Source organism: Dermochelys coriacea, chromosome 13 (genome assembly GCF_009764565.3).
Source record: "Dermochelys coriacea isolate rDerCor1 chromosome 13, rDerCor1.pri.v4, whole genome shotgun sequence".
Taxonomy (NCBI): Eukaryota; Metazoa; Chordata; order Testudines; family Dermochelyidae; genus Dermochelys; species Dermochelys coriacea.
In genome coordinates, this window is record NC_050080.1 from 40,985,186 (window position 1) to 41,008,725 (window position 23,540).

Sequence of the window (23,540 nt, forward strand, 5' to 3'; positions counted from 1 at the left end):
AAGAGCTATAATATTTGACTATGCTGTCGGTTTTTTTTCATAGATTCCTGGAGTTTAAGGCCAGGACCATTAGATCATCTAGTAACACAGGCCAGGGAATTTCATATGGGTACTCCTGTAGTGAGTTCAATAGCTTGTATTTGACTAAAGCATATCTTCCAGAAAGACATCCCACCTTGATCTGAAGACTTCAAAAGATAGAGACTCCATCACCTCCCTTGGTTGCTAGTGTTAATAATTAATCACCTTTCCTATTAAAAAATGCATAGTTTTGTTTCTAATTTGAGCTCACCGGACTTCAGCTTCCAGTCATTAGTTCTTGTTGTGCCTTTCTCTGCTGGATTAAAGAGGTGATTCATACCTTGTCTTTTCTTCCCATGAAGGTTCTCACTCCCTGTCACCAAGTCACCTCTTGATCTTCTTTCTGATAAGCTAAATAGATTGACCTTCTTAAACCTCTCTCTGTGAGGCAAATTTTTTCCAGCCCTCAAGTCATTTTTATTGCTCGTCTCTGAACCCTCTCCAATTCCTTTGTACATAACAAAGGTGCTGAATCTTTGCTTTAAGTCCAAGCCTTACTCCTGGGGGAATTCTGCACCAAAAAATTAAAAATTCTGCACACAATATTTGAAAATTCTGCATCAAATTCTGCATCTTGTGTTAAAATAATACAACACAATCACACCAATTTCAAAAAAACAGCAAGGTGGCACTTTAAAGACTAACAGATTTATTTGGGCATAAGCATCTGAAGAACTGGGCTTTTTTCCCATGAAAGTTTAATGCCCAAATAAATCTGTTAGTCTTTAAGGTACCACCGGACTCCTCATTGTTTTTGTGGATACAGACTAACACAGCTACCCCTTTGATACTTGACACCAATTTCAATTATTTGTGGTCATTTATTTTATAATACCTGTCAGCAAGTATGTCTTTAACAATTGAGACAAAAAAAAAAGATTCAGGAAATGTTTTTTGACAAATAGATTCTTTACTAGGCATATTAATTCAGAACTCTGAGTAATAATCAATTTAAACTACAATACAGAACCATATTTCTCTCGCCCTCAGAAACAGTGCAAAGGCTTGGGGGAGTCAGGGATAATGGAGGACCGGAGGGAGAGGGAAGTAAATTGCTGGGAAGGAGCCTGGGTGTGAACTTGGAAGGTTGTTGGGTATGGATGGGGAAAGTATGGAACAAGTTATTTTGTGGGGTGGGAAGGGATTCTTAGGGAGCTTCCCCATGCAGACCCTGGTAACCCCGAGCCTCTCCTGTTCAGTCAGGTACATCCACCCCTGTCCACATGTGTCCAGACACCCACTCCCCTATCCCCATGTAGCCCTGCTCCATCTGTCCCTATTTGTCCCTGTACGCCCTCCCTGTCCCCATGTGTCTCTGTGCCCCCACCAGCCACTCCCCTGTTCCTATGTGGCTCTGTTCCCACTAGTGCAGAATTCCCCCAGGAGTTCCATGATATTGTTGGAGTTGGCGGGGTGGGGGGGAGCGCCTATTATACTGCCAAAAATGACTCAATGCTCTTGTCAGAGTCTCTAGTGTACTGCAAAAAGTGATGAGATGTGGTGCACAGGACATTTGTTGTCATCTGTCTGTACAGCAGTGAATTTCACCCTCACATAAGCACACCAGTGAATGGACACATCCCTGTGCACAGAGAAGGGGGCAGAGGAACAGCAGGGGATACAAACCAAGGATAAAGCTCTGCTGGATTCAGAGGCCTTCAGCTGAACCTGTGGCCCAGGTTACTCCTATTTCACACCACTGGCGGGGATTCTCTGCCTTGTGTCACACAGTAGGACAGCCTAGATGAGCATGAACGTCCCCTCCCTCCCTCACAATGTCTGGGTCAGATTCTCAGCTGGTAGAAATCTACACAGCTCCTTTCAGTCCAATGGCGTTACTCCTGATTTACACCAGGGTGCGTGACTGAGAGGGGAAACAGCCCCAGGGAATCCAGTGGAGTTCCCCAGGAGTCAGGTCAGGAGGAGCGAGAGCAGAATTTGGACCCTGGTGGAGCTGGGGATCTGGCCCTTTCAGTTCCATGGTGTTACACTTACTGATGCCGGCAGAGGGCTTGGTCCTGGAGGTCTATGGGCGTTCTCTCAAATGATGCAAAATCTCCATTCTGCTGCGGTCTCAGTCTGGGAGCCTGATGGGGATTCAGGGCCCTGGTCCTGAAGGGTCCAAAGGGGATTTAAAGACCACGGAGAGCCATAAGGAGGCTGGAAGCTGTGAGGAAGCTGGGGGGCTCGGCGGCAGAGTGGGGTGATACGCTGTGGGCAGCCCTGGCTAGCTTCAGAGCGGATTAGGTCTCTGAGTTGGATACCAAGAGCCCAGGCTGTGCACCTCTCCTGGGCGATGGGCCATTTGGGATAAGAAAGCTGGATGGTGCTACACAGGAGTCACGGCCAAGGACAGAAAGGAAGAATTCCAGGCAGCTGGATCGGCCTCTCCCAATGCAGCCAGTGTAAGACTCCTGCTTTGGTAAAGTTCTTCTCTCTCTGTCCCTCGGTCTCTGCCTGTCTCTGAATCTGTCAGTCTTTGTCTCGCACAGAGGGAGATGGGATATTAGATGGATGGGATCTGAGTTACCCAGGAAAGAATTTTCTGTAGTATCTGGCTGGTGAATCTTGCCCATATGCTCAGGGTTTAGCTGATCGCCATATTTGGGGTCGGGAAGGAATTTTCCTCCAGGACAGATTGGAAGAGGCCCTGGAGGTTTTTCGCCTTCCTCTGTAGCATGGTGCATGGGTCACTTGAGGGAGGCTTCTCTGCTCCTTGAAGTCTTTAAACCACGATTTGAGGACTTCAATAGCTCAGACATAGGTGAGGTTTTTCGTAGGAGAGGGTGGGTGAGATTCTGTGGCCTGCGCTGAGCAGGAGGTCGGACTAGATGATCAGAATGGTCCCTTCTGACCTTAGTATCTATGAATCTATGAATCTATGACATCAGCCAAATATTTTCTTTAGAGAGAAATCGATCCAGCCGTCTATCCATCCTTTTCTGTGCAGTACCTGCCTGCCTGTCTGTCTGTTGTGTATCTCTATGATTTATCTCCCTCTCTCCACCTGTCATAAACCCAACCTGCCAGCATCTCCCCTTCAGCTCTGCCTCTCCTGCATAGCAAAAACTCCCTAGCAAAACCCAAACAGGGTCTTTGTTATTGTCCTTTAAATCTCACCTTAAAAATCCCTCTGGCATGTTATCCACAGAGCCGAGCCTGCTGATCACGGCCGAGCAGAGACAAGCTGTGGCCAGGGGTGCTGTGGAACAATTTGTGTAGTGGGGGTGCTGAGCAATTGAACTGAACTGTGAACCCTGGAAAGGATGATGACCATGTCAAGGGAGGAGTTGCTCCCCCCCAGCAGCCCGAGTTCCAGCACCTCTGGCTATGACTATTCCCCTTCTTCTTTCCTTTTCCTTCTCTCGCTAATCCCATTAACACCCTCCCCAACAATTCACATCATTAACAAAGCTGGGGCAATTCTTCACCACATTCATTGGTTTGTAATTTCCATCCTCGTCCTCTTCCTTAGCACAAACACGTAGCAGCCAGTGCATTTATAACAACAAAACCCAACTAACACAATCACTCCACTGCACGCACGGCTATTCCTCTGCAGAGAGCGTGAGAGAGAGACCAAACTATATATGACAAATGCTAGCCACAAAAGGAAGACTCAAAGATACTGTGGTGACAGAGGTGGGGAAAGGGCCTAGACAGAACAGAATTGAAGACATTGGAATAGGATAGGAAAGAGGAAAAGAAACTGGAATGGACTAGAATAGAATAGAAAATACATCCCCTTTGTTCCTCTCTGAACCGTAGGAACGTCAAGGCAGACATTTTCTCTTTCCATGTTCAGCACCAGCACAGTGAGGCCCTGACCCCAACTGGCATTACAATGATAGAAATATACACCACTCCTAATGACTGTGAGTCATGGGGGCTTTAAAAGGAAGGGTGAGCATTGCAGTTCTAGGATGACAGGTCTTTTTCTTTCAGTAACTCACTGGCATTATTTCTCTCCCCTACCCCAGGAATGAGTCCCATGTGGGGTGGGTCAACCACACTGTGGTGACTCATTTCATCCTCTTAGGGATCTCCAACACCGACAGCCTCCAGACCATCCTCTTCATCACCTTCTTAGCCTTCTACCTCTGCACTCTGCTGGGCAACCTGCTCATCTTATTAGCCATCCTTGTTGACCCCCGTCTGCACACCCCCATGTATTTCTTCCTCTGCAACCTCTCCATGCTGGACATCAGTTTTTCCTCCATCAGCACCCCTAAATTCCTTGCCAACCTCTGGGCCAAGAGTAGAACCATCTCTCTGGGTGGGTGCATGTCCCAGGTCTTCTTCTGGAACTTCCTGGGCAGTACCGAGTGCCTTCTCTACACCGTCATGGCCTATGACCGGTACGTGGCCATCTGCCACCCGCTGCGCTACCTGCTTATCATGAACCGGAGGGTGTGTGCCCTTCTGGCTGCTGGCACCTGGATCACCAGCTCCTTCCACACCACCATCCTCACCAGCCTGACCTTCACGCTGCCCTACTGCGGATCCAATGTGGTGGACTATTTCTTCTGTGACATCTTCCCGGTGGTCAAGCTGGCCTGTGCAGACACATACATCATTGAGACTGTGACCTTCACCAACACTGGTATGGTGCCCATGATCTGCTTCCTCCTCATCCTCGCGTCCTACATCAGGATCATCTATTCCGTCCTGAAGATGAACTCGGCTGAAGGGCGGCGCAAAGCAGCCTCCACTTGCGCCTCACATCTGGCGGTAACGACAGTGTTCTTCGGGCCCTGCGCCCTAGTCTACACTCAGCCCCAGCTGAGCAAAGTGCAGGTGACCCCTGTGCAGATCTTCAGCAAAGTGGTCACGCCCATGCTGAACCCAGCCATCTACACGCTGAGGAACAAGGAGATGAAAGCGGCTCTAAGAAAACTGAGAGGGGGTCAAATGCCTGCACGTTGATATGCAGCAGCTGCAGGCATAGCATATGGGTCATCTTGGAGCTGTCTTTGACATGCTGTAAGGCTGACATTTTCAAAGCTGCCTAAGGGACAGGCACACTCAGTCTGCACTACAATTAAAAGAAATTGGAGAGTCAAACCTTGAAGAGGACTTTGAAAATCTTGTCCTTATTACACAGCTCTACAGAGCTCGAACTCTTTAAGTCCATCATTATAAGGCAGGTTTTGCACTCCTTCAATTATTCTCATGGCTCTTCTCTGATTCCTCTCCAATGTGTCAACACCTGTCTGGAATTGTGAACACCAGAACTGTACACAGTGTACCATCAGCGGTCACACCAATGGTAAAATCACCTCTCTGTTCATACTAGAGATTGCTCCTTTATATATCCCAAGGTCACATTAGGTCTTCTGGCCACAGCATCGCACCGGGGGCTCACATTCAGCTAATTCTTCACCATGATCCCCAAATCTTTTTCAGAGTTGCTGCTCCCCGGGAGAGAGGCCCCCGTCCTGTAAGCACAGCCTCGATTCTTTGTTCCCAGATGTACACGCATATGTTTAGCTGCATTAAAATGCCACAAATCCAGACTTATGGTGCCTGAGAAAAGAAAACTTGCAATGGGAGATCAGTGCACAAAATGTGTACATTGATTTTTAAAACTACTGTAGCATCTCATGAATAATGGGAAAGCTCCATTGATCTCCAAACCATGGGCACTGGGCAGCCATAGAGGGAGATGCCAAGAGAGCAGGTGGCTATAGTATCTTGTAATTGAGAACTGTATCAATTCAACATACCTACATTTAAAGAGCCCATGGGAATTATTTGCAAACCATTATCTTACAGTTAAGACAAAGGCCTGGGACACAGGATATCTAGGTTCCAGTATAGGCTTCATAGAAGATTCTGTATTTGACCTTAAGTAACTCACTACATTGCTTTGTGCCTCAGTTTCCCCACCCATTATACATGTGTAACCTAGAGCTACTGAGACCACTGAGAGAGAGAGATTAGTGAGGCTGCTTTCTCTCTTCTGCAAGAGATGGAGGAGGAGTGAAAGAAAGTGGGTTTTCCCCTTCTCCACTTTTTTCCTTTGTCCTTTTTTTTTTTTTCCCTGAACGCAATAAAGTGAAATACGGTTATGGGTTTGTGGGAGGTTTGTTTTGTTTTCCCATTCTGAATCTTTTCAAAACTTCCTCCACTTTGGAAAAATGACAGAGTGTCTGAGGGGAAAAATGATAGAATGAAAAAGGGGAAAAAACTCAACCGTGGATATTGTTCATTGAGCCCTGCAAAACAGGAATAACATCAACATTTATTTTTTTTGTTTTTATTTTCCACCTGGCTTTTTCCCTCTGGAAATCTCAGCTGCAATATTTCTGTCTGATCTCTTGTAAAAGGCAATTAAAATATTATTTTGAAGAAATATTCGACATGAGTCTGGTGTCCATGTATTGTGTTAGGGCTATTGCAATTTAAAATATAGGATGTTGGAAAAGGAAGTGGGGTTTAATGGGTAAATACATTATTAATCCTTAATAAATAAAAGAATAATACCCCTTTAAAACTTCTGTGCATTTTTAATCCTGCCAGATAAACGACTGAGGCAAAAGTAACCTTATGAGTGTTAGGAGCAACCAGAGGCACTGTTGCCTAGTGATAGTGCAATGAACTGGGACTTAGGAGATTTGGGTTTTATTCCTGGCTCTGCTACTGGCCTTCTGAGTGACCTTGGGCAAGTCAGTTCACCACTCTGTGCCTCGGTTTCCCCATCTATAAAATGAACACAAAATGCTCTGTAACAGCGAGGTGTTATTAATATTTCTATAAAGAAGTTTTCTGTAGCTGCAGAAAAAGTTTTTAACACCACAGCACAGCTTCACCCCCCCATTCCAGTTTTACACCACTACTGAAATCAATGGGTTTCCTCTAGTGCAAAGCTGAAGTAGCACTAGACTCAGGCCCAGTGAGGCTCAAAGGGACAAAGTCTCCTCTCTGTTACACTAGGGTAAATCTGGAGTAACTCATAGACTTGTAGGGACCATCATGATCATAGAGTCTGACCTCCTGCACAGTACTCACCCACCCTCTCCTGTTACAGACCCTTAACCTCTGAGTGAGTTACTGATGTCCTCAAATCATGGTTTAAAGACTTCAAGTTACAGAGAATCCACCATTGACACTAGTTTAAACCTGCTGCCAAGGAAGGCGAAACCCCACACACACACATACCCCCAGGTCTCTGCCAATCTGACTGGGGGAAATTCCTTCCCTACCCCAAATAGGTGATTGGTTAGACCCTGAACATGTGGGCCAGCCCCAGCAGCCAGACACCTGGGACAGAATTCTCTGTAGTAACTCAGAGCCCTCCCCAATTAGTGTCCCATCACTGGCCGTTGAAGATATTGGCTGCTGGCAGCTCCATGCCATTGTAGGCCATCCCACCACACCCTCCCCTTCATGAACTTACAAAGCTCCGTCTTGAAGCCACTTAGTATCAGGGGGCAGCCGTGTCAGTCTGTATCCACAAAAACAACTAGGAGTCTGGTGGCACCTTAGAGACAAACAGATTGATTTGGGCCTCAGCTTTCATAGGTAAAAACCCCAGATGCCTCTGGAGAAGGGGGGTTTTTATCCACGAAAGCTGAGGCCCAAATCAATCTCTTCGTCTCTAAGGTGCCACCAGCCTCCTTTGACGCCATTTAGGTTTTTTGCCCCCACTGCTCCCCTTGGGAGGCTGTTCCAGAACTTCCCTCCTCTGCTGGCTGGAAACCTTCGCCTAGTTTCAAGCCTAAACTTTGCGATGGCCAGTTTATATTCATTTGTTCTTCTGTCCACATTGGCACTTCACTTAAATAACTCCTCTGCCTGCCTGGTATTTATCCCTCTGATGTATTTAGAGAGCACAGTCATATCTCCCCTCAGCCTTTGTCTGGTGAGGCTAAACAAGCCGAGCTCTTTGAATTCCCTCTCATAAGACAGGTTTTCCATTCCTCGGATCATCCTCATAGCCCTTCTCTGCACCTGTTCCAGTTTGAATTCATCTTTCTTAAACATGGGAGACTGGACCTGCACACAGATGAGGTCTCACCAATGCCTGGTATAATGGTACTAACAATTCCCTGTCTCTACTGGAAATACCTCACCTGATGCACGCCAGAACCGTGTTAGCCTTTTCCAGGCTACATCAGATTGACAGCTCATAGTCATCCTGTGATCAACCAAAACACCTAGGGTTTTCTCCTCCTCTATCACTTCCAACTTATAAATCCCCAGCTTATAGCAAAAATTCTTGTTATTAGTCCCTACATTTATGACTTTACACTTTGCACTATTAAAGTTCAACCCTTTTTGTTAGGGGGCTTATTCCTTCACCCACTTACTTCCCTGGTCCTTCTCGCATGAACAGAGACCAACAATACCCGAAGTCCAACGGTGCAAACAATTCGATGTTTATTGGGGTGAACTTCCAGCAAGCATGATTCCAGTTTCCTTCCTTAGTGTCTCCCTTCCCAGCTCAGACACCACAGAGCCTTATACCTGTGTCCCTGTTCCCATTCCTGCCCTTAGCCAAACATGATTCCAATTTCCCCACCCCCATTCCCTGTTCCCATTTCCCCCTACCCACACCCACACACCCCTTAAGGTTAAAATGTCCCCCTTATTTTCAGGCTTGACTTGTTTTTTCACCTCCCTTTCCTGGAGGGCCATAATTTGAGTCTTCTAGTAGCTTGTTTGCTGACCAGATGTATTCATTATTTGCAGCTCCTTTTGTGCCCATCAACTAGGTGATTTGCATTTACACAGAGGCTTACTAGCTTGCTTTTAGATCCAAAGCTGTTAGCAGCTCAGAGACTGTCTTAAAAGGGAAACATTTTACTTCCACTAGAGTTCTGATTACTTTCCACTTTCATCCCCTGCTCCAAAACACACAGAGATCTGAAAAAGAAAGCACAACCTATTGTGGCTCCTTTTGGAGCCCTAATAGGATTTTAATTAAGTACCATGTTTTGTTTGCATTTCTTTTACCCCTTCTCCAATATACACTGCACACATCCTGGGAAAATGCACATTCCTTCCATAGTTTAACCTCCATAACATTATATTAGCCATATTAATTTTACACAAGGTGTAACTGCCTCCCTTGTGTCCACAGAGTTTTCATGCACATCCACCAAAGCAACAATCTGATCCCCCAGAGCCATCCCAAGGCTCAGTGTTCCCATCATTCTACATTTATGACTTTACATTTTGCACTATTAAAGTTCAACCCTTTTCTATAACTCCAGTTTACAAGGTCAATCCAGGTTGATTTGTAGGATATTCCGGTCCTCCCCAGTATTGGCAATACCCCCCAACTTTGTGTCATCTGCAAATTTTATTAGCACACTTCCACTTTTTGTGCTAACATCAGAAATAAAAAGGTTAAATAAGATTGGTCTCAAAATCAATCCATAGGAACTCTGTTAGTAACCTCCCTCCAACCTGACAGTTCACCCGTCAGTATGACCCATTGTTAAGTCTCCAAGTCTATCACAGAGGTCACAGAAGTCACAGATTCCATGACTTTCTGTGACCTCCATGAATTCTGCAGCGGCCAGTGCGGCTGGCCCAGGGGCCACCTGAGCAGCTCGGGCAGCCCCTGGACCAGCTACACCAACTGCTGCTGGTGCAGACTTTGGCCACCACGCTCCCCACACCCAGCAGCAGCAGCAGGAGTGTGGGTATGGAAAGGGGGCTCCAGGTTGAGGCAGGGGGTTGGGATATGGGAGTGGGTGATGGCTCTTGGTGGCGCTTACCTTGGGGGGATCTCCAGAAAGGGCGACATGTCCCTTCCTCGGCTCCTAGGCAGAGGTGCAGCCAAGCAGGTCTGCATGCTGCCTCTACCCGCAGGCACTGCCCCCACAGCTCCCATTGGCAATGTTCCTGGGCAATGGGAGCTGCGGAGCTGGCACTCAGGGCAGGGGCAGTGCATGGAGCCTCCCTGGCTGTCCCTCAGCCTAGGAGTCAAGGGACATGTTGCCGCTTCCAGAGAGCCGCGTGGGGCTGGATAGGGAGCCTGCCAGCCCTGCCAACACCCACCCTCAGCCACAGCAGGGGTCCTGAGCCACAGACCACTGCCCAGTCCCCCCCAACCCCGCACCAGTGGGGGTCCTGGGCCACCCCCCCAGAGCACCCAAGTTTTAATCAAGGGTATATAGTACAAGTCATGGACAGGTCACGTCCATGACTTTTACTAAAAATACCTATGACTAAAATGTAGCCTTCTCTATTGCAGTCTATCTTTTAATCAGTCCAATATCCCCCTTTCAATTCTCATCTTCTCCAATTTAACTAATAATTTCCCATGTGGAACTGTATCAAATACTGAAATCCAGGGAGATTAGATCTACTGCATTTCCTTTGTCTAAAGAAATCAGTTATCTTCTCAAAGAAGGAGATCAGGTTGGTCTGGCAGGATATACATTTTATAAAACCATGTTGTATTTTATCCCAGTTATTGTTCACCTCTATGTCTTTATCTACTTTCTCTTTCAAAATTTGTTCCAAGGCCTTGCATACAATTGAGGTCAAACTAACAGACTTGTCATTTCCTGCATCACTTTTTCCCCCCTTTCTTAAAAATATGAACTATATTAGCAATTCTCCAGTCATAGGAGAATTCTCCAGTCATAGTCACCCCTGAGCTTATAGGTTCATTAAAGATCCTTGCTATTGGCCTTACAATTTCATGTGCCAGTTCCCTTAATATCTTGGATGGAGATGATCCGGGCCCCCTGAGTTAGTCCCATTAAGCTGTTTGAATTTGACTTCCACCTCAAATGTGGTAATTTCTACCTCCATATCCTCATTCCCATTAGCCACCCTGCCACTACCTCTAAGCTTTTCATTCGCCTTAATAAAAACTTGGGCAAAGTATTTGTTTAGGCATTGGGCCACGCCTAGATTATCTTTACTCTCCACCCCATTCTCAATGTTAATGCTCCACCTCCATTGTCTCTCTGCTAGTGCTCTGATGTATACTAATATAACTATGTTATGGGCCAAATTCTTCTCGCCGTTACACTGGTGTATATCCGCCATACAGTTAACTTGCAACACAATTAAAAAGGCAGAACTGGGCATGAGAAATGAGTTAAACAGATGCTTTCCGTCCTAAAGGCCATTTCACAAACATACTTCCAGTGTCCAGATCCTCAGCTTCCCCAGTAAATCAATGCTGCTTTCTTGACACCATTGGAGCAACAGCCAATTTACACCAACTGGGGATCTGGCTCATTGACACCAATAGAGTTCTTCTGATTAACACCAGCTGTGGATCTAGCTTTAGGACTCCAATCCCAGTGGCAGCTGTTAAACTCTCACAAAGTTTGTACCTTCAAAAACTTTGGCCATCTTAACAACTCCCCTTGCAACTCAGCTGCAAGTCAGACAACATCAAGTCCCTGGAGCACAAAATTTTTCTTAGGGACTCAGCACAAATTGATGTCACTTCGCAACAAATGTACAGCAGGACAAAAGTTTCTATAGTTGGGGGTTTAGACCACTGCCCTGCAGTGGCTCTGGAGCTCAATGTTATGGGGAACTCCTGCGAGTAGAATTCACCTAGAAATCCTTCTTTATTATACGAAGATTGAGCATTAATGCCTAGGAAGAGCAACACTGAATTAGCACAGGGGTCACTGCATTCTGAGGAAGTAGACCGAGAAATTGGACCATTAGGTTCATATTTGCACAACAAAGATTATTGGAAAATTAGTCAAGAAAACTTGTTTTTTAAAAAGCCTCCACTGTTAAATCACCAGCTATCTATTACAGAACCCTAAAATCAGGAACAAAGCGTTAACCTACTCACCAATGATTTTGATATTATTGGCAGCAAAACAGAAACTGCCCGTTAAATACACACTATAATTGATTTCTCTGATAAATTTAAATAATCAGAGACAGGTACAAAGGGCAATTCTGCTGCTTCTGCTTTAGACAGAGAAGTCCCAAATTTTATTTTTTAGTTCACAGAAGCGAAGTATTAGGAGTTAGCCCAGATGCAACGACTGTCCAGAGAGCCCTAAGCATTGAGATACTACAACACGAGTAAGGTTTTTTTCATTCAATTTGGGGGTTTTTTTTAAAAAAAATCTGCTGCTATTTGGGTTTGATTGGTTGGAGGGGGGGTAGTTTTGTTTGATTTTTGTTGCTTTACTATTTCTGTCATAACTTCAGAAAACCTTAGTTACTTTGGGATTTCACATCTTTTGACTGCTTGTTTCACCTTTATTAGAGACGTATGCACAGAACATTTCTATGATCTTATTAAATGTACCAATTTGGGGCTGGAAGGGACCGTGAGAGATGATCTAGTCCATTCCCCCCACACTGAGACAGGACCAAGCAAAACCATCCCTGCCAGGTGTTTGTCCAACCTGTTCTTAAAAAACCTCAAAAGATGGGGATTAACATTAGAACAGCCCTACTAGGTCAGATCAATGGTCTGTCTAGCCCAGTATCCTGTCTTCCAAGAGTGCCCAGTGCCAGATATGTCAGAGGGAATGAATGGAGCAGGACAATTACCCAGTGATCCATCTCCTGTTGTCCAGTCCCATCTTCCAGCAGTCAGAGGTTTAGGGACACCCCGAGCATGGGTTTTATCCTTTACCGTCTTGGCTAATAGCCATTGATGGGTCTATCTTCCATGAACATAGCTAATTCTTTTTTGAACACAGTTATACTTTTGGCCTTCACTACATCCCCTGGCAATGAGTTCCACAGGCTGAGTTCCACAGGTGTGCCTATTAATTTCATTGGGTGACCCCTGGTTAATGTGCTATGTGAAGGAGTAAATAACACTTTCTTATTCACATTCACCACACCATTTATGATTTTATAGACTTCTATCATATCCCCCTTTAGTCATCTCTTTTCTAAACTGAACAATCCCGGTCTTATTAATCTCTCCTTTTATGGAAGCTATTCCATACCCCTCATCATTTTTGTTGCCCTATTCTATACCTTTTCCAATTATAGTATGTCTTTTTCAGGATGGGGTGACCAGAAATGCACACAGTATTCTTCGTGTGGGTGTACCTTGGATTTATATAGAGGCATCATGATATTTTCTGTCTTATTATCTATCCCTGCCCTAATGGTTCCCAACACTCTGATAGTTTTTTTGACTGCTGCTGTACATTGAGCAGATGTTTTCCGAGAAGTATCCATGACAACTCCAAGATCTCTTTCTTGAGCGGTAACAGCTAATTTAGACCCCATCATTTTATATGTATATGTGGGATTATGTTTTCCAACCTTCATTACTTTGCATTTATCAACATTGAATTTCATCTGCCATTTTGTTGCCCAGTCACCCAGTTTTGTGAGTCCCTTTGTAAATCTTTGAAGTCTGCTTTGTACTACACTATCTTGAGTCATTTTGTATCATCTGCAAATTTTGCCACCTCGCTATTCATCCCCTTTTCTAGATCAATTATGAATATGTTAAATAACACAGTTCCCAGTACAGATCCTTGGGAGACCCTGCTATTTACCTCTTTTCATTGTGAAAAGTGAGCCTTTATTCCTACCCTTTCTTTCCTCTTTTTTTAACCAGTTACTGATCCGTGAGAGGACTTTCCCTCTTATTCCATGACAGCTTACTTTGCTTAAGAGCTTTTGGTGTGGGACCTTGTCAAAGTTTTTCTGAAAGTCCAAGTACACTATAACAACTGGATCATTCTTGTCAACTTGCTTGTTGACACTTTCAAAGAATTCTAATAGATTGGTGAGGCATGATTTCCCTTTACAAAAGCTGTGTTGACTCTTCCCCAATGTATCATGTTCATCTATGTGTCTGATTAATTCTGTTCTTTACTATGGCTTCAACCAATTTGCCTGGCACTAAAGTTAGGCATACCTGCTTGTAATTGCCAGGTTTGCTTCTGAAGCCTTTTTAAAAAATTGGCATTACATTAGCTATCCTTCAGTCATCTGATATGGAGGATGATTTAAATGATAGGTTACATGCCACAGTTAGTAGTTCTGCAATTTCATATTTGGTTTCCTTCAGAACTGTTGGGTGATACCATCTGGTCCTGGTGATTTATTACTGTTTAAATTATCAGTTTGTTGCAAAACCTCCTCTAATGACACCTGAATCTGGGACAGTTCCTCTGATTTATCACCCAAAAAAGAGTGGCTCAGGTGTGGGAATCTCCCTCACATCCTCTGCAGTAAAGACCGATGCAAAGAATTCATTTAGCTTCCCTGGAATGGCCTTGTCTTCCTTGAGTGTCCCTTTAGCACCTGCATGGCCCAGTGGCCCAATTGATTGTTTGGCAGGCTTTCTGCTCCTGATGTACTTAAAAAACATTGTGCTGCCAGTTTTTCTCTTTTGCTAATTGCTCTTCAAATTATTTTTTAGCCTGCATAATTATACTTGAGGATTCCACACCTCCCCAGGTAACCTAGTCAAGTAACTTTTAACTAAATGTGGTTTATGCTAGTACCTTTCTTTGAGGGAAGATTAGAGTATGTGTGTCTGTCTGTCCCCTACTGACTGAATGAGCCCTGCTCAGAATGCCGATGTGTATGAGAAAGAGAAAGCTGCCCCATCTATCTCTCTGTAATATCTAACACATTTATTTGGGCATAAGCTTTCATGGGCTAAAACCCACTTCATCAGATGCATGCAGTGGAAAATACAGTATGAAGATATGTATACACAGAGAACATGAAAAAATGGGTGTTGTCATACAAACAATAACAAGACTAATCAATTAAGGTGGGCGATTATCCGCAGGAGAAAAAAAACTTTTGTAGTGATAATCAGAATGGCCCATTTTCAACAGTTGACAAGAAGGTGTGAGTAACAGTAGGGGAACAGAACCACTAATCCAGGAACCTATCCTTGCAACAAAGCCCGTTGCCAACTCTGTCCACATATCTATTCAGGGGATACCATCATAGGGCCTAATCACATCAGCCACACTATCAGAGGCTCGTTCACCTGCGCATCTACCAATGTGATATATGCCATCATGTGCCAGCAATGCCCCTCTGCCATGTACATTGGCCAAACTGGACAGTCTCTACGTAAAAGAATGAATGGACACAAATCAGACGTCAAGAATTATAACATTCAAAAACCAGTTGGAGAACACTTCAATCTCTCTGGTCACTCGATCACAGATCTTAGAGTGGCTATACTTCAACAAAAAAGCTTCAAAAACAGACTCCAACGAGAGACTGTTGAATTGGAATTAATTTGCAAACTGGATACAATTAACTTAGGCTTGAATAGAGACTGGGAATGGATGAGTCATTACACAAAGTAAAACTATTTCCCCATGGTATTTCTCCCTCCCACCCCACCCCCCACTGTTCCTTTGATATTCTTGTTAACTGCTGGAATTAGCCTACCTTGCTTGTCACCATGAAAGGTTTTCCCCCTTTCCCCCCCTGCTGCTGGTGATGGCTTATCTTAAGTGATCACTCTCCTTAGAGTGTGTATGATAAACCCATTGTTTCATGTTCTCTGTGTGTGTGTATATAAATCTCTCCTCTGTTTTTTCCACCAAATGCATCCGATGAAGTGAGCTGTAGCTCACGAAAGCTTATGCTCTAATAAATTTGTTAGTCTCTAAGGTGCCACCGGTACTCCTTTTCTTTTTGTGAACAGTGAATGGAACTAAACCATTGGAGAAATTTACACAGAGACATGGCAGATTCTCCATCACTTCTCCATCAAGGCTAGAGGACTTTCCTACAGATTCCCTCTAGCTCAAACAGGGGTTATGGTCGTAATGCAGAAATTATTGGGTGACATTCTCTGGGCCATGTGATGGAGAAGGTTAGGTTAGACTATCATAATGGTTCCTTCTGGCCTAAAAGTCTAGGAAAAAGGATTACATGGAAAATTTCAAACACTTCCAATTTATTTTATCAAAAAATTCATGAAAAAAATGTCACTTTCAATGAAAAGTTATCAGGGTTTTCTCTTCTCTCCTAATTTCCTCTGTTATATTATAATTTTCTCTGTTCTCTTCTGTTCTATTCAAGTTATATCTGGCTCTCATTGGTATCGTAACTGAACTTCTTCCAGATCTGCATTAAGTGACACAACTAACATCTGTCACCTGTTACTGCCCTTTGACATTTTCCTACTAAAAAATGCAGGGAAGGGGGGGAAATAGGGGGAAATTTTTTTTGTAAAATTTAAAAAATCAGAAAATTAAAAAACAAAAACTGAGCAAAGTTTTCTGAACAAAAGCTAATTGTTCATTTAAAACTCTTTGCACAGGGAAATGCTTGAACAGCCCTTATTATTTGCAGTAGGCTGGTGCCTTATATGCCCCTGTTGAGCCCCATATGCAGGGGATATGGGTCTGTGCTAGCGGCAGTGAGCAAAGCCTGTCTTGCTCAAGGTGCAGCATGCTTTTAACCATGAAGGTCCACAGGTCAATCCCTGGTTAGCTAGCCAAGACAGTGGCCATCACTTAGGCCCCTACAGGGCCCAACCAAGCAAGGATAGGGGCTAGAATGCTGCCATGCACTTGTAGAGGGTTACTACCTCCTAGAGCATGTGTGAGGGAGCAGGGGAAGAACTGTGACTCTGCTCAAGCAGCCCAACGGGCCTGATCTATTTACCAGTCTGCACAGCTCTCCAGCTGCACACATTTCACACAGATTTCTTGCTTCGCACATTTTGCACTGCTGTCCTGTTACAAATGTTTTCCACATCTCTTCCCTTGCACTCATTTTCAAAAGTTCTCTTGTGGCATGGATTTTTCCATGGCTTTCCCATTGCATACGCTCTGCAGGGCTATCCTTTGCATGCGTTGTGCATGACTCTTTTGTTACATATATTTTTGTTCTTCTCTACTCTTGAACAGATTTTAAAGCTGGAGTCGGGGGCAGAGTCTTGAGTCTCCCAGAATCAGGGAGAGCCCAGGGAAACTGCAGGAGTCAGGGCAGCATAAGAAATCCCTGGGAGTCAGGGCAGCCAGATGCTCCATTTCATCTTTTAAAAAAGTAAAACGGAACAGTTTGATTTTTCCGAAATGTAAAATTTCACAATTTCATTTCTGCAGGAAATTTTGAATTTTCAAGTTTTTATTCCAAATCAGAATGAGAACATTTTTTTTAAACCCTGGAATTTTCCTGTGGAACAGAAATTCCCAAGTTTTGACCAGCTCGACAGGTGTTGCATGGTTCTTCTCTTGTGTGCATTCTGCACATTTTTCCTGGCTCTTCTCTTGCACAGGGCTTCAGAATGTTGGCACCAAATATCTGCCATCACTTCTTGCAACATGTATCCCTCAACTAACCACCTGCCTCTCCCATCATGTCCATTCTTACAGGGGCAATAAACCCAAGACAGAACATGGTGGCGCGGAATGAGAGCAGAGTAAATCAGTTCATCCTTTCTGGCCTAAGCACCAACCACGCCCTAGAGCTGGTTCTGTTCGGCTTCTTCGCAGTCATCTACATCTTGATCGTGCAGGGGAACACACTCATCGTCTTCACCATCGCCTACGACCAATGCCTGCACACCCCCATGTACTTTTTCCTCAACAACCTCTCTTTCATCGACATCTGCCACTCCTCAGTGGTGATGCCCAAGATGCTGGCTGACTTCCTAGTGGAGAGGAAGACCATCTCCTTTGGTGAATGCATTGCCCAGATGTTCTTCCTCCACCTCTTCGCCTGCACCGAGATCCTCCTCCTCACCGTCATGGCCTACGACCGCTAGGCAGCCATCTGCAACCCCATGCACTAGGGCACCATCATGAGCCACAGGTGAAGCTGGCAGTGACCATGTGGCTGGGTGGGCTGGTTCACTCCATGGCCCTGACTGCCCTGACCCTTAACCTCCCGTATTGTGGCCCCAATGCCATTGACAACTTCTTCTGCGATGTCCCATTGGTCCTCCAGCTGGCCTGCACTGACACCTATGTCTTTGAGGTGCTCATTGTCTCCAACTCAGGGCTCATCTCTGTGGCCTGCTTCGTGGTGCTGGTGGTATCCTACGCAGTCATCCTCATCTCCCTGAGGAACCACTTCTCCAAGGGGCAGCACTAAGCACTCTCCACCTGCGTCACCCACCTGACGGTGGTGACGCTCTTCCTGGGCCACTGCATCTTCCTCTACCTCAGGCCAGCCAAGAGCCCTGGCCATAGACAAGGTGGTGTCGGTGTTCTTCACGGCCGTCACCCCGCTGCTTAACCCCATCATCAACACTCTGAAGAACAAGGACATACAGCAGGCACTGCACAAACTGCAGGTGAGGCAGGTCAATTCCAGAGACAAATGACCCTGAGTCCCAAGGAATCGTTTTTGGGGCAGTTCTCTGGCCTGTGTCACACAGGAGGCCAGAATAGATGATCACAGTGGTCTCTTCTGGCCTTTGTATCTATGACTCTATGAATATTTATCACTTCTCCACCACCCATCTCTGTTTTATCTCGGTATCTGTCCATCTTTAGGGATTTCTTCACTGCCATGATTACTCATGGTGTAACTTGAGTATCGCCCCCCTAACCCAACTCCCATACACACTCACCAATTTCTAGCTCAAGTTAAGTGGTGGTTTATGGTCAAGCTAACTGGCCTATTGGGGGATGGGGAGATGGGCGTTAAGCTTGAGTGCTGCTTACCAGAGCTAACAGAATAAATTATTTTTTGGTTCTCTGGCAGTCCCAAAAAATTATGTAGGGGGGAAAGGGAGGGATAATTTTGGGTAGAATGAAATGTCTCCTTCAATCTGAAACTGAATTTTTTGTTTCATTTTTTTAACTTTTAAAAAAAAACTTAACAAAATCTAAATAAACTTTGAAAGAAAAATTATCTCAAATCAAAAAATCAAAACATTTTATTTTCAAAATGTAACATTTTTATTTTTTCAGAATGTTTTTTCCCTATCAAACAATTCAGCAAAATAAACATGAATTCATGGTGAATGTTCATGGAGGATAGGTCCATCAATGGCTATTAGCCAAGATGGCTAAGCCTGAGACTGCCAGATGCTGGGACTGGACAACAGAGGATGGATCACCTAATAATTGCCCTGTTCTGTTCATTCCTCCTGAAGCATCTGGCACTGGCCACAGTCTGAAGACAGGCTACTGGGCTAGATGGGTCTTTGGTCTGGCCAACCATGGCCGTTCTTATTTTTCTTATTCTTATGTGTGAAATGTTTCAGTCAATCCAAATCTGCATTTTTTCAGGAAAAATATTCAGGTGCTAGCCTGTCTCCACCTGTTATCACAAGAAATATTTAGCCACTGGAACTCAATATCTCATGGTACCACTGAGAGTTCGCAATGCAACAAGTAAAACATTCTCCACCTGAACATTTTCTGTCAAAAAAGCACATTTTGTTGAATTTGAAATTTTCCATGGGACTGTGTCTATTTTGATGGACAGGAGGGGGTGGGAGAAAACATTTTGAGAAAGTCAAAATATTTCATTCTGACCTTATCGGAATGAAACCTTTTGATGTTTCATTTTATTTCAAAATTTACTTAATTGTACATTACAGTATCAATTACAATTTACAATATTTTTTAAAACTGAAATCAGAACAGAACATTTTTATTGACCTGAAAGTGGGAAAGCTTGAACATTTGTTGTTGTTTTTTGTTCTGAATTCAGAACGAAAACAAATTTCAAAATGTCCAGTTTTCCCATGGCATGGAAATCCTGAGTTTTGCCCAGCTCCACTCAGTAGGGCTTCATACAATGCCACGTTGATATCGTTATCCCTTTTGACGTAGCAGCTAGTCCAAGTTTGGGGAGCTGGGGGTGTTCCGGTTGGGAGCAGAAATCGACAAGGAAGTCTGGTATTTTCGCTGATGGACTTGTGTTTATTGACAAGGAATGTACAGTCCTGCTTCTCCAGACACTGGAGAGAAGCAAAAAACAGGGATAGCTTCTTTGCTTCTAACACCAAACTCTTTCAGCCAGCTGGTTCAGGCTGCGTAGTTGGCTCTCCTTCTCTCTTGCTGCTGTCCCTTTCTAGCCTTGTGTCCCTTTGCTTGTGTTATACCACAGACCTACAATGACAAAGCCCTTTGGTGCTTTCTGCCCACAAAGTCTAAACTGCTGGGTAGGCTCAAATACCCCATTTGTCTTCAGTGGGTTGGTTTAGCTGTCTCTTAAGGCTCATCTAATCTGTTCTGACCTCCGCCTCTGGTTTAACACATCTCACTTAACAAGATGGCTAAGGAGAATATCCAGAGTTGCATTAGATAGTTTGGAAGGGTCATTAACTCTCCGAGTTCTGAGCATAAACCCAACGCTAACAGACAGGGGATGGAGGAAACTTTCCTCTAGGCGGTTTCCATCGCTGGTACCGGGCACTGTCAAGACAGAAATCTGGGCTGGATCGGCCCCAGTCTGATCTGGCCTGGCCATTCCTAGGTTGACGGTTCTAAACCCTTGGTGCATGAATGAGTGGGTAATTTAGAGCAGCTGGGAATCTGTCCCATTGACTCTAATGGAGCTATGGGTGATTTACACTACCTGGGGACCTGGTCCCCATTGACTCCAGTGGAGTTATGGCCAATTTGCACCAGTGTGGAATCTGGCCCCACTGACTCCAGTGGAGTTGTGCCTGACTTACACCCATTGGGTATCTGGCCTCTTATCTCTGTTCCATGTCATTGCAAAGTCTCCAGCACAAGTTTGCATCCTTCTAATCAATTCCTCTGGGTGCCGTTACAAGTTTTCGAAGGAAGTCCAGCTGGGCTGATGCTGCCTCCGGAATGAGTTGTTCAGGATCTAATTAAAAGTAGCAGCAGGAGTGTGATGAGGCACATGGAAGAGACAGAAGCAGAATCAGCTCTCAGGAGAGACTGCACCAGCCTGCTGGTGTAAGAAGTGACACAATGGTCCCAGCACCTCGCATTTGGGCTGTTTCACTGTCCAACTCTCCCTGCATTCCCACCAGTCATCGATGGACTGGAGTGACCCCTAGGGAATAGTAATGTCCCACCTACCCATAAACTCATCACCTATTCAAGCTTCTCACCCCCACCCAGACAAAGCCCCCAAAACTTGGGAGTGGGGATGAAATCTAAGAGGTCGAGCAAGGGCTGGGAGCCAGGACTCCTGGGTTCTATCCTCAGCTCTGTGTGGGGAGTGGGGTCTAGTGGGTTAGAGCAGTGGTTCTCAACCAGGGGTACGGATACCCCATGGAAGACCTCTGCATTCCCCCAGGAGAGATTAGAAGGAGGTACGCAGAGGTCTTCCAGGAGGTCCATCAACTCATCTAGATATTGGCCTAGTTTTACAACAGGCTACAGAAAAAGCGCTAGCAAAACCAGTACAAACTAAAATTTCATACAGACAATGACTTGCTTATGCTGCTCTATACACACCATACAGTTAAATGTCAATACAATATTTCTATTCCAGTTGATTTATTTTATAATGATATGGTTCAAATGAGAAAGTCAGCCATTGTTCAGTATGAGTGTGTTGTGACATCTGTATTTTTAGGTCTGATTTTGTAATTTTTAAGTTATTTTTAAGTGAGGTGAAACTTGGGAGTACACAAGACAAATCAGACCCCTGATTTGGTTGTTTGGGGAACAGTCGTCTGGAAAGGTTGAGAACCACTGGGATAGAGCAGGGGGGCTGGGAGACAGGACTCCCAGGTCCTATTGCAAAATATTCCACTGAGTGACCCTTGGTAAACTCAGACATCTATGGTCACTTGTGACTAGTTCTGAGACCCCACACACTCAGCTCTGGTGGTGCCCCTCTATCCCAACCCACCGCCTTCCTGCACTCCCCACACCGTCCAGCTCTGTTAGTGTCCCTCAATCCCAACCCATAGTCCCCTGCTTGGCCAGCCCTGGGCTCCCCACGTGCTCTATTGAGCAGCCCCTGACCTAATGGTGTGACAGATTCCAAAGTAAAATCTCTTCTAACTCTGGTGAAATATGGCGGGGAACAGAGAATGCACGGAGGAGAATTCCACAGCGGAGTTTCCTGGCGCTTCTGGCTCCACAGAACTTTGAAGAAGAAGTACAGAGAAAAAAGGACTCTTGCAAAGTAACTTTAATGACGCGAGCTTGGGCCTTTGGACAAGTTAAGCCCGGGGATAATATCAGTCGATAGCATGTGCTCAGTGCATCGGACTCTGTGTCCGGCACCCAGGAGAGCTTTCCTTCCCTTCCTGCTTTGTTGTTACATTCCCTTGGACTTACATCCTCTCAGCTTTATTGTTGTTGGTAACCACAGTAAAGAAAAAATGTGTTAATGTTTGTGTATTTGTGTGTGTGTGTGTTTCAATCCATCCCTCTGGACCCCATTTCCCCATGCACTGGTCCATTCCTACCTTGGAGGGTTCTCCTCCATATGGATCCCATCTGTCTGGACATTACCCTATTTCCCCTTGGAGAAGACCTGTCTCTCCCTCAGCTTCCTCATGGCCCCCTTCACCTCCTGGTTCCTCAGGGTGTAGATCACCGGATTGAGCACCGGTGTCACCACTGTGTAGAAAACTGACACAACCTTGTCCAGTGAGAAGCTGGTGGCAGGGCAGATGTAGATGAAGATGCAGGGCCCAAAGAACAACCCCACCACCGCCAAGTGGGAAGCGCAGGTGGAGAACGCTTTGCACCACCCTTCAGCGCTCCAACTCTGCAGAGATACCAGGATCACCAGGGCAGAGCCTAGCAGGGCCAGGAAGCAGGTGAGAGAGATCATGCTGCTGTTAGAGATGATCAACACCCCCATCAGGTAGGTGTCAGTGCAGGCCAGCTTGATGACAGGCGGCACGTCGCAGAAGAAGTTATTGATGATGTTTGGGCCACAGTAGGGCAGCCGGACGGTGAGCACTGTCTGCACCAGGGAGTGGACAGTGGCTCGAGACCACAGCCCCCCACCAGCCAGGTGTAGGCTCGCATGCTCATGAGCGTGGGGTACTGCAGTGGGTGACAGATGGCCACATAGCGGTCATAGGCCATGATGGTCAGGAGGAAGATCTTGGTGCAGGTGCAGAGGTGGAGGAAGAAAAGCTGGCCATGCAGCCCCCGAAGGAGATCATCTTCTCCATGGAAAGGAGATCAGCCAGCATCTTGGGGGCCGTGACCGAGGCGTGGCAGAGGTCAATGAAGGAGAGGTTCCCCAGGAAAAAGTACATGGGGGTGTGGAGGCACCAGTCTTTGGCCACCATCACCATGATGAGGACGTTCCCCACCAGGATGATCAGGTAAGTGTTGGAGAAGAGGGCAAAGAGAGCCAGCTGCAGCTCCTGGCTCTTGGAGAGGCTGAGCAATACAAAGTGCATCACCATGGTGACATTCTCCCCATGCATGCAGCAGGCTCTTTGAGGGAGGTCCACGCACTGTACCAGGCAGGGAATCATGGGGATGTGTGCCGAGCAGAGCTCTTCGCTGGGATCTGGTGCAAGACATGCAGATCCTGGGCACGTGGGAGGTTCAAAGCCAGTTAAGGGATTTGGACACTCAAAATGAGTGGATGGGGGCATCCGCTTCCCTGAGGGGGATTTGAAACACTCACTCTAC

At 45.5% G+C, this 23,540-nt stretch overlaps 2 protein-coding genes and 1 pseudogene across 2 annotated transcripts; 2 read left to right on the forward strand and 1 right to left on the reverse strand.

Annotated features, from left to right (window-relative positions):
* The first annotated feature begins 1,856 nt into the window (after window positions 1-1,856).
* LOC119842075 (olfactory receptor 958-like) lies at window positions 1,857-5,007 on the forward strand. The gene is made up of 3 exons (XM_038369977.2): window positions 1,857-1,937; window positions 2,992-3,015; window positions 4,093-5,007. The coding sequence occupies exons 1-3, from the start codon at window positions 1,857-1,859 to the stop codon at window positions 5,005-5,007; spliced, it is 1,020 nt and encodes a 339-aa protein (XP_038225905.2).
* A 12,273-nt stretch (window positions 5,008-17,280) lies between these two features.
* LOC119842041 lies at window positions 17,281-18,316 on the forward strand (annotated as a pseudogene).
* A 4,079-nt stretch (window positions 18,317-22,395) lies between these two features.
* On the reverse strand, window positions 22,396-23,329 carry LOC119841975 (olfactory receptor 4E2-like). The gene is given in 3 exon segments (XM_038369831.1): window positions 22,396-22,895; window positions 22,898-23,035; window positions 23,038-23,329. Coding segments are annotated over 3 exon segments (930 nt in total).
* Window positions 23,330-23,540: the final 211 nt, after the last annotated feature.

Coding starts and splice junctions, on each gene's coding strand:
- LOC119842075 (XM_038369977.2), top strand. CDS start 1,857: ATGTCTGGGTCAGATTCTCAGCTGGTAGAAATCTACACAGCTCCTTTC. Junction 1,938..2,991: donor TACTCCTGATTTACACCAGG/GTGCGTGACTGA, acceptor TTTTCTTTAGAG/AGAAATCGATCCAGCCGTCT. Junction 3,016..4,092: donor ATCGATCCAGCCGTCTATCC/ATCCTTTTCTGT, acceptor TGGGTCAACCAC/ACTGTGGTGACTCATTTCAT.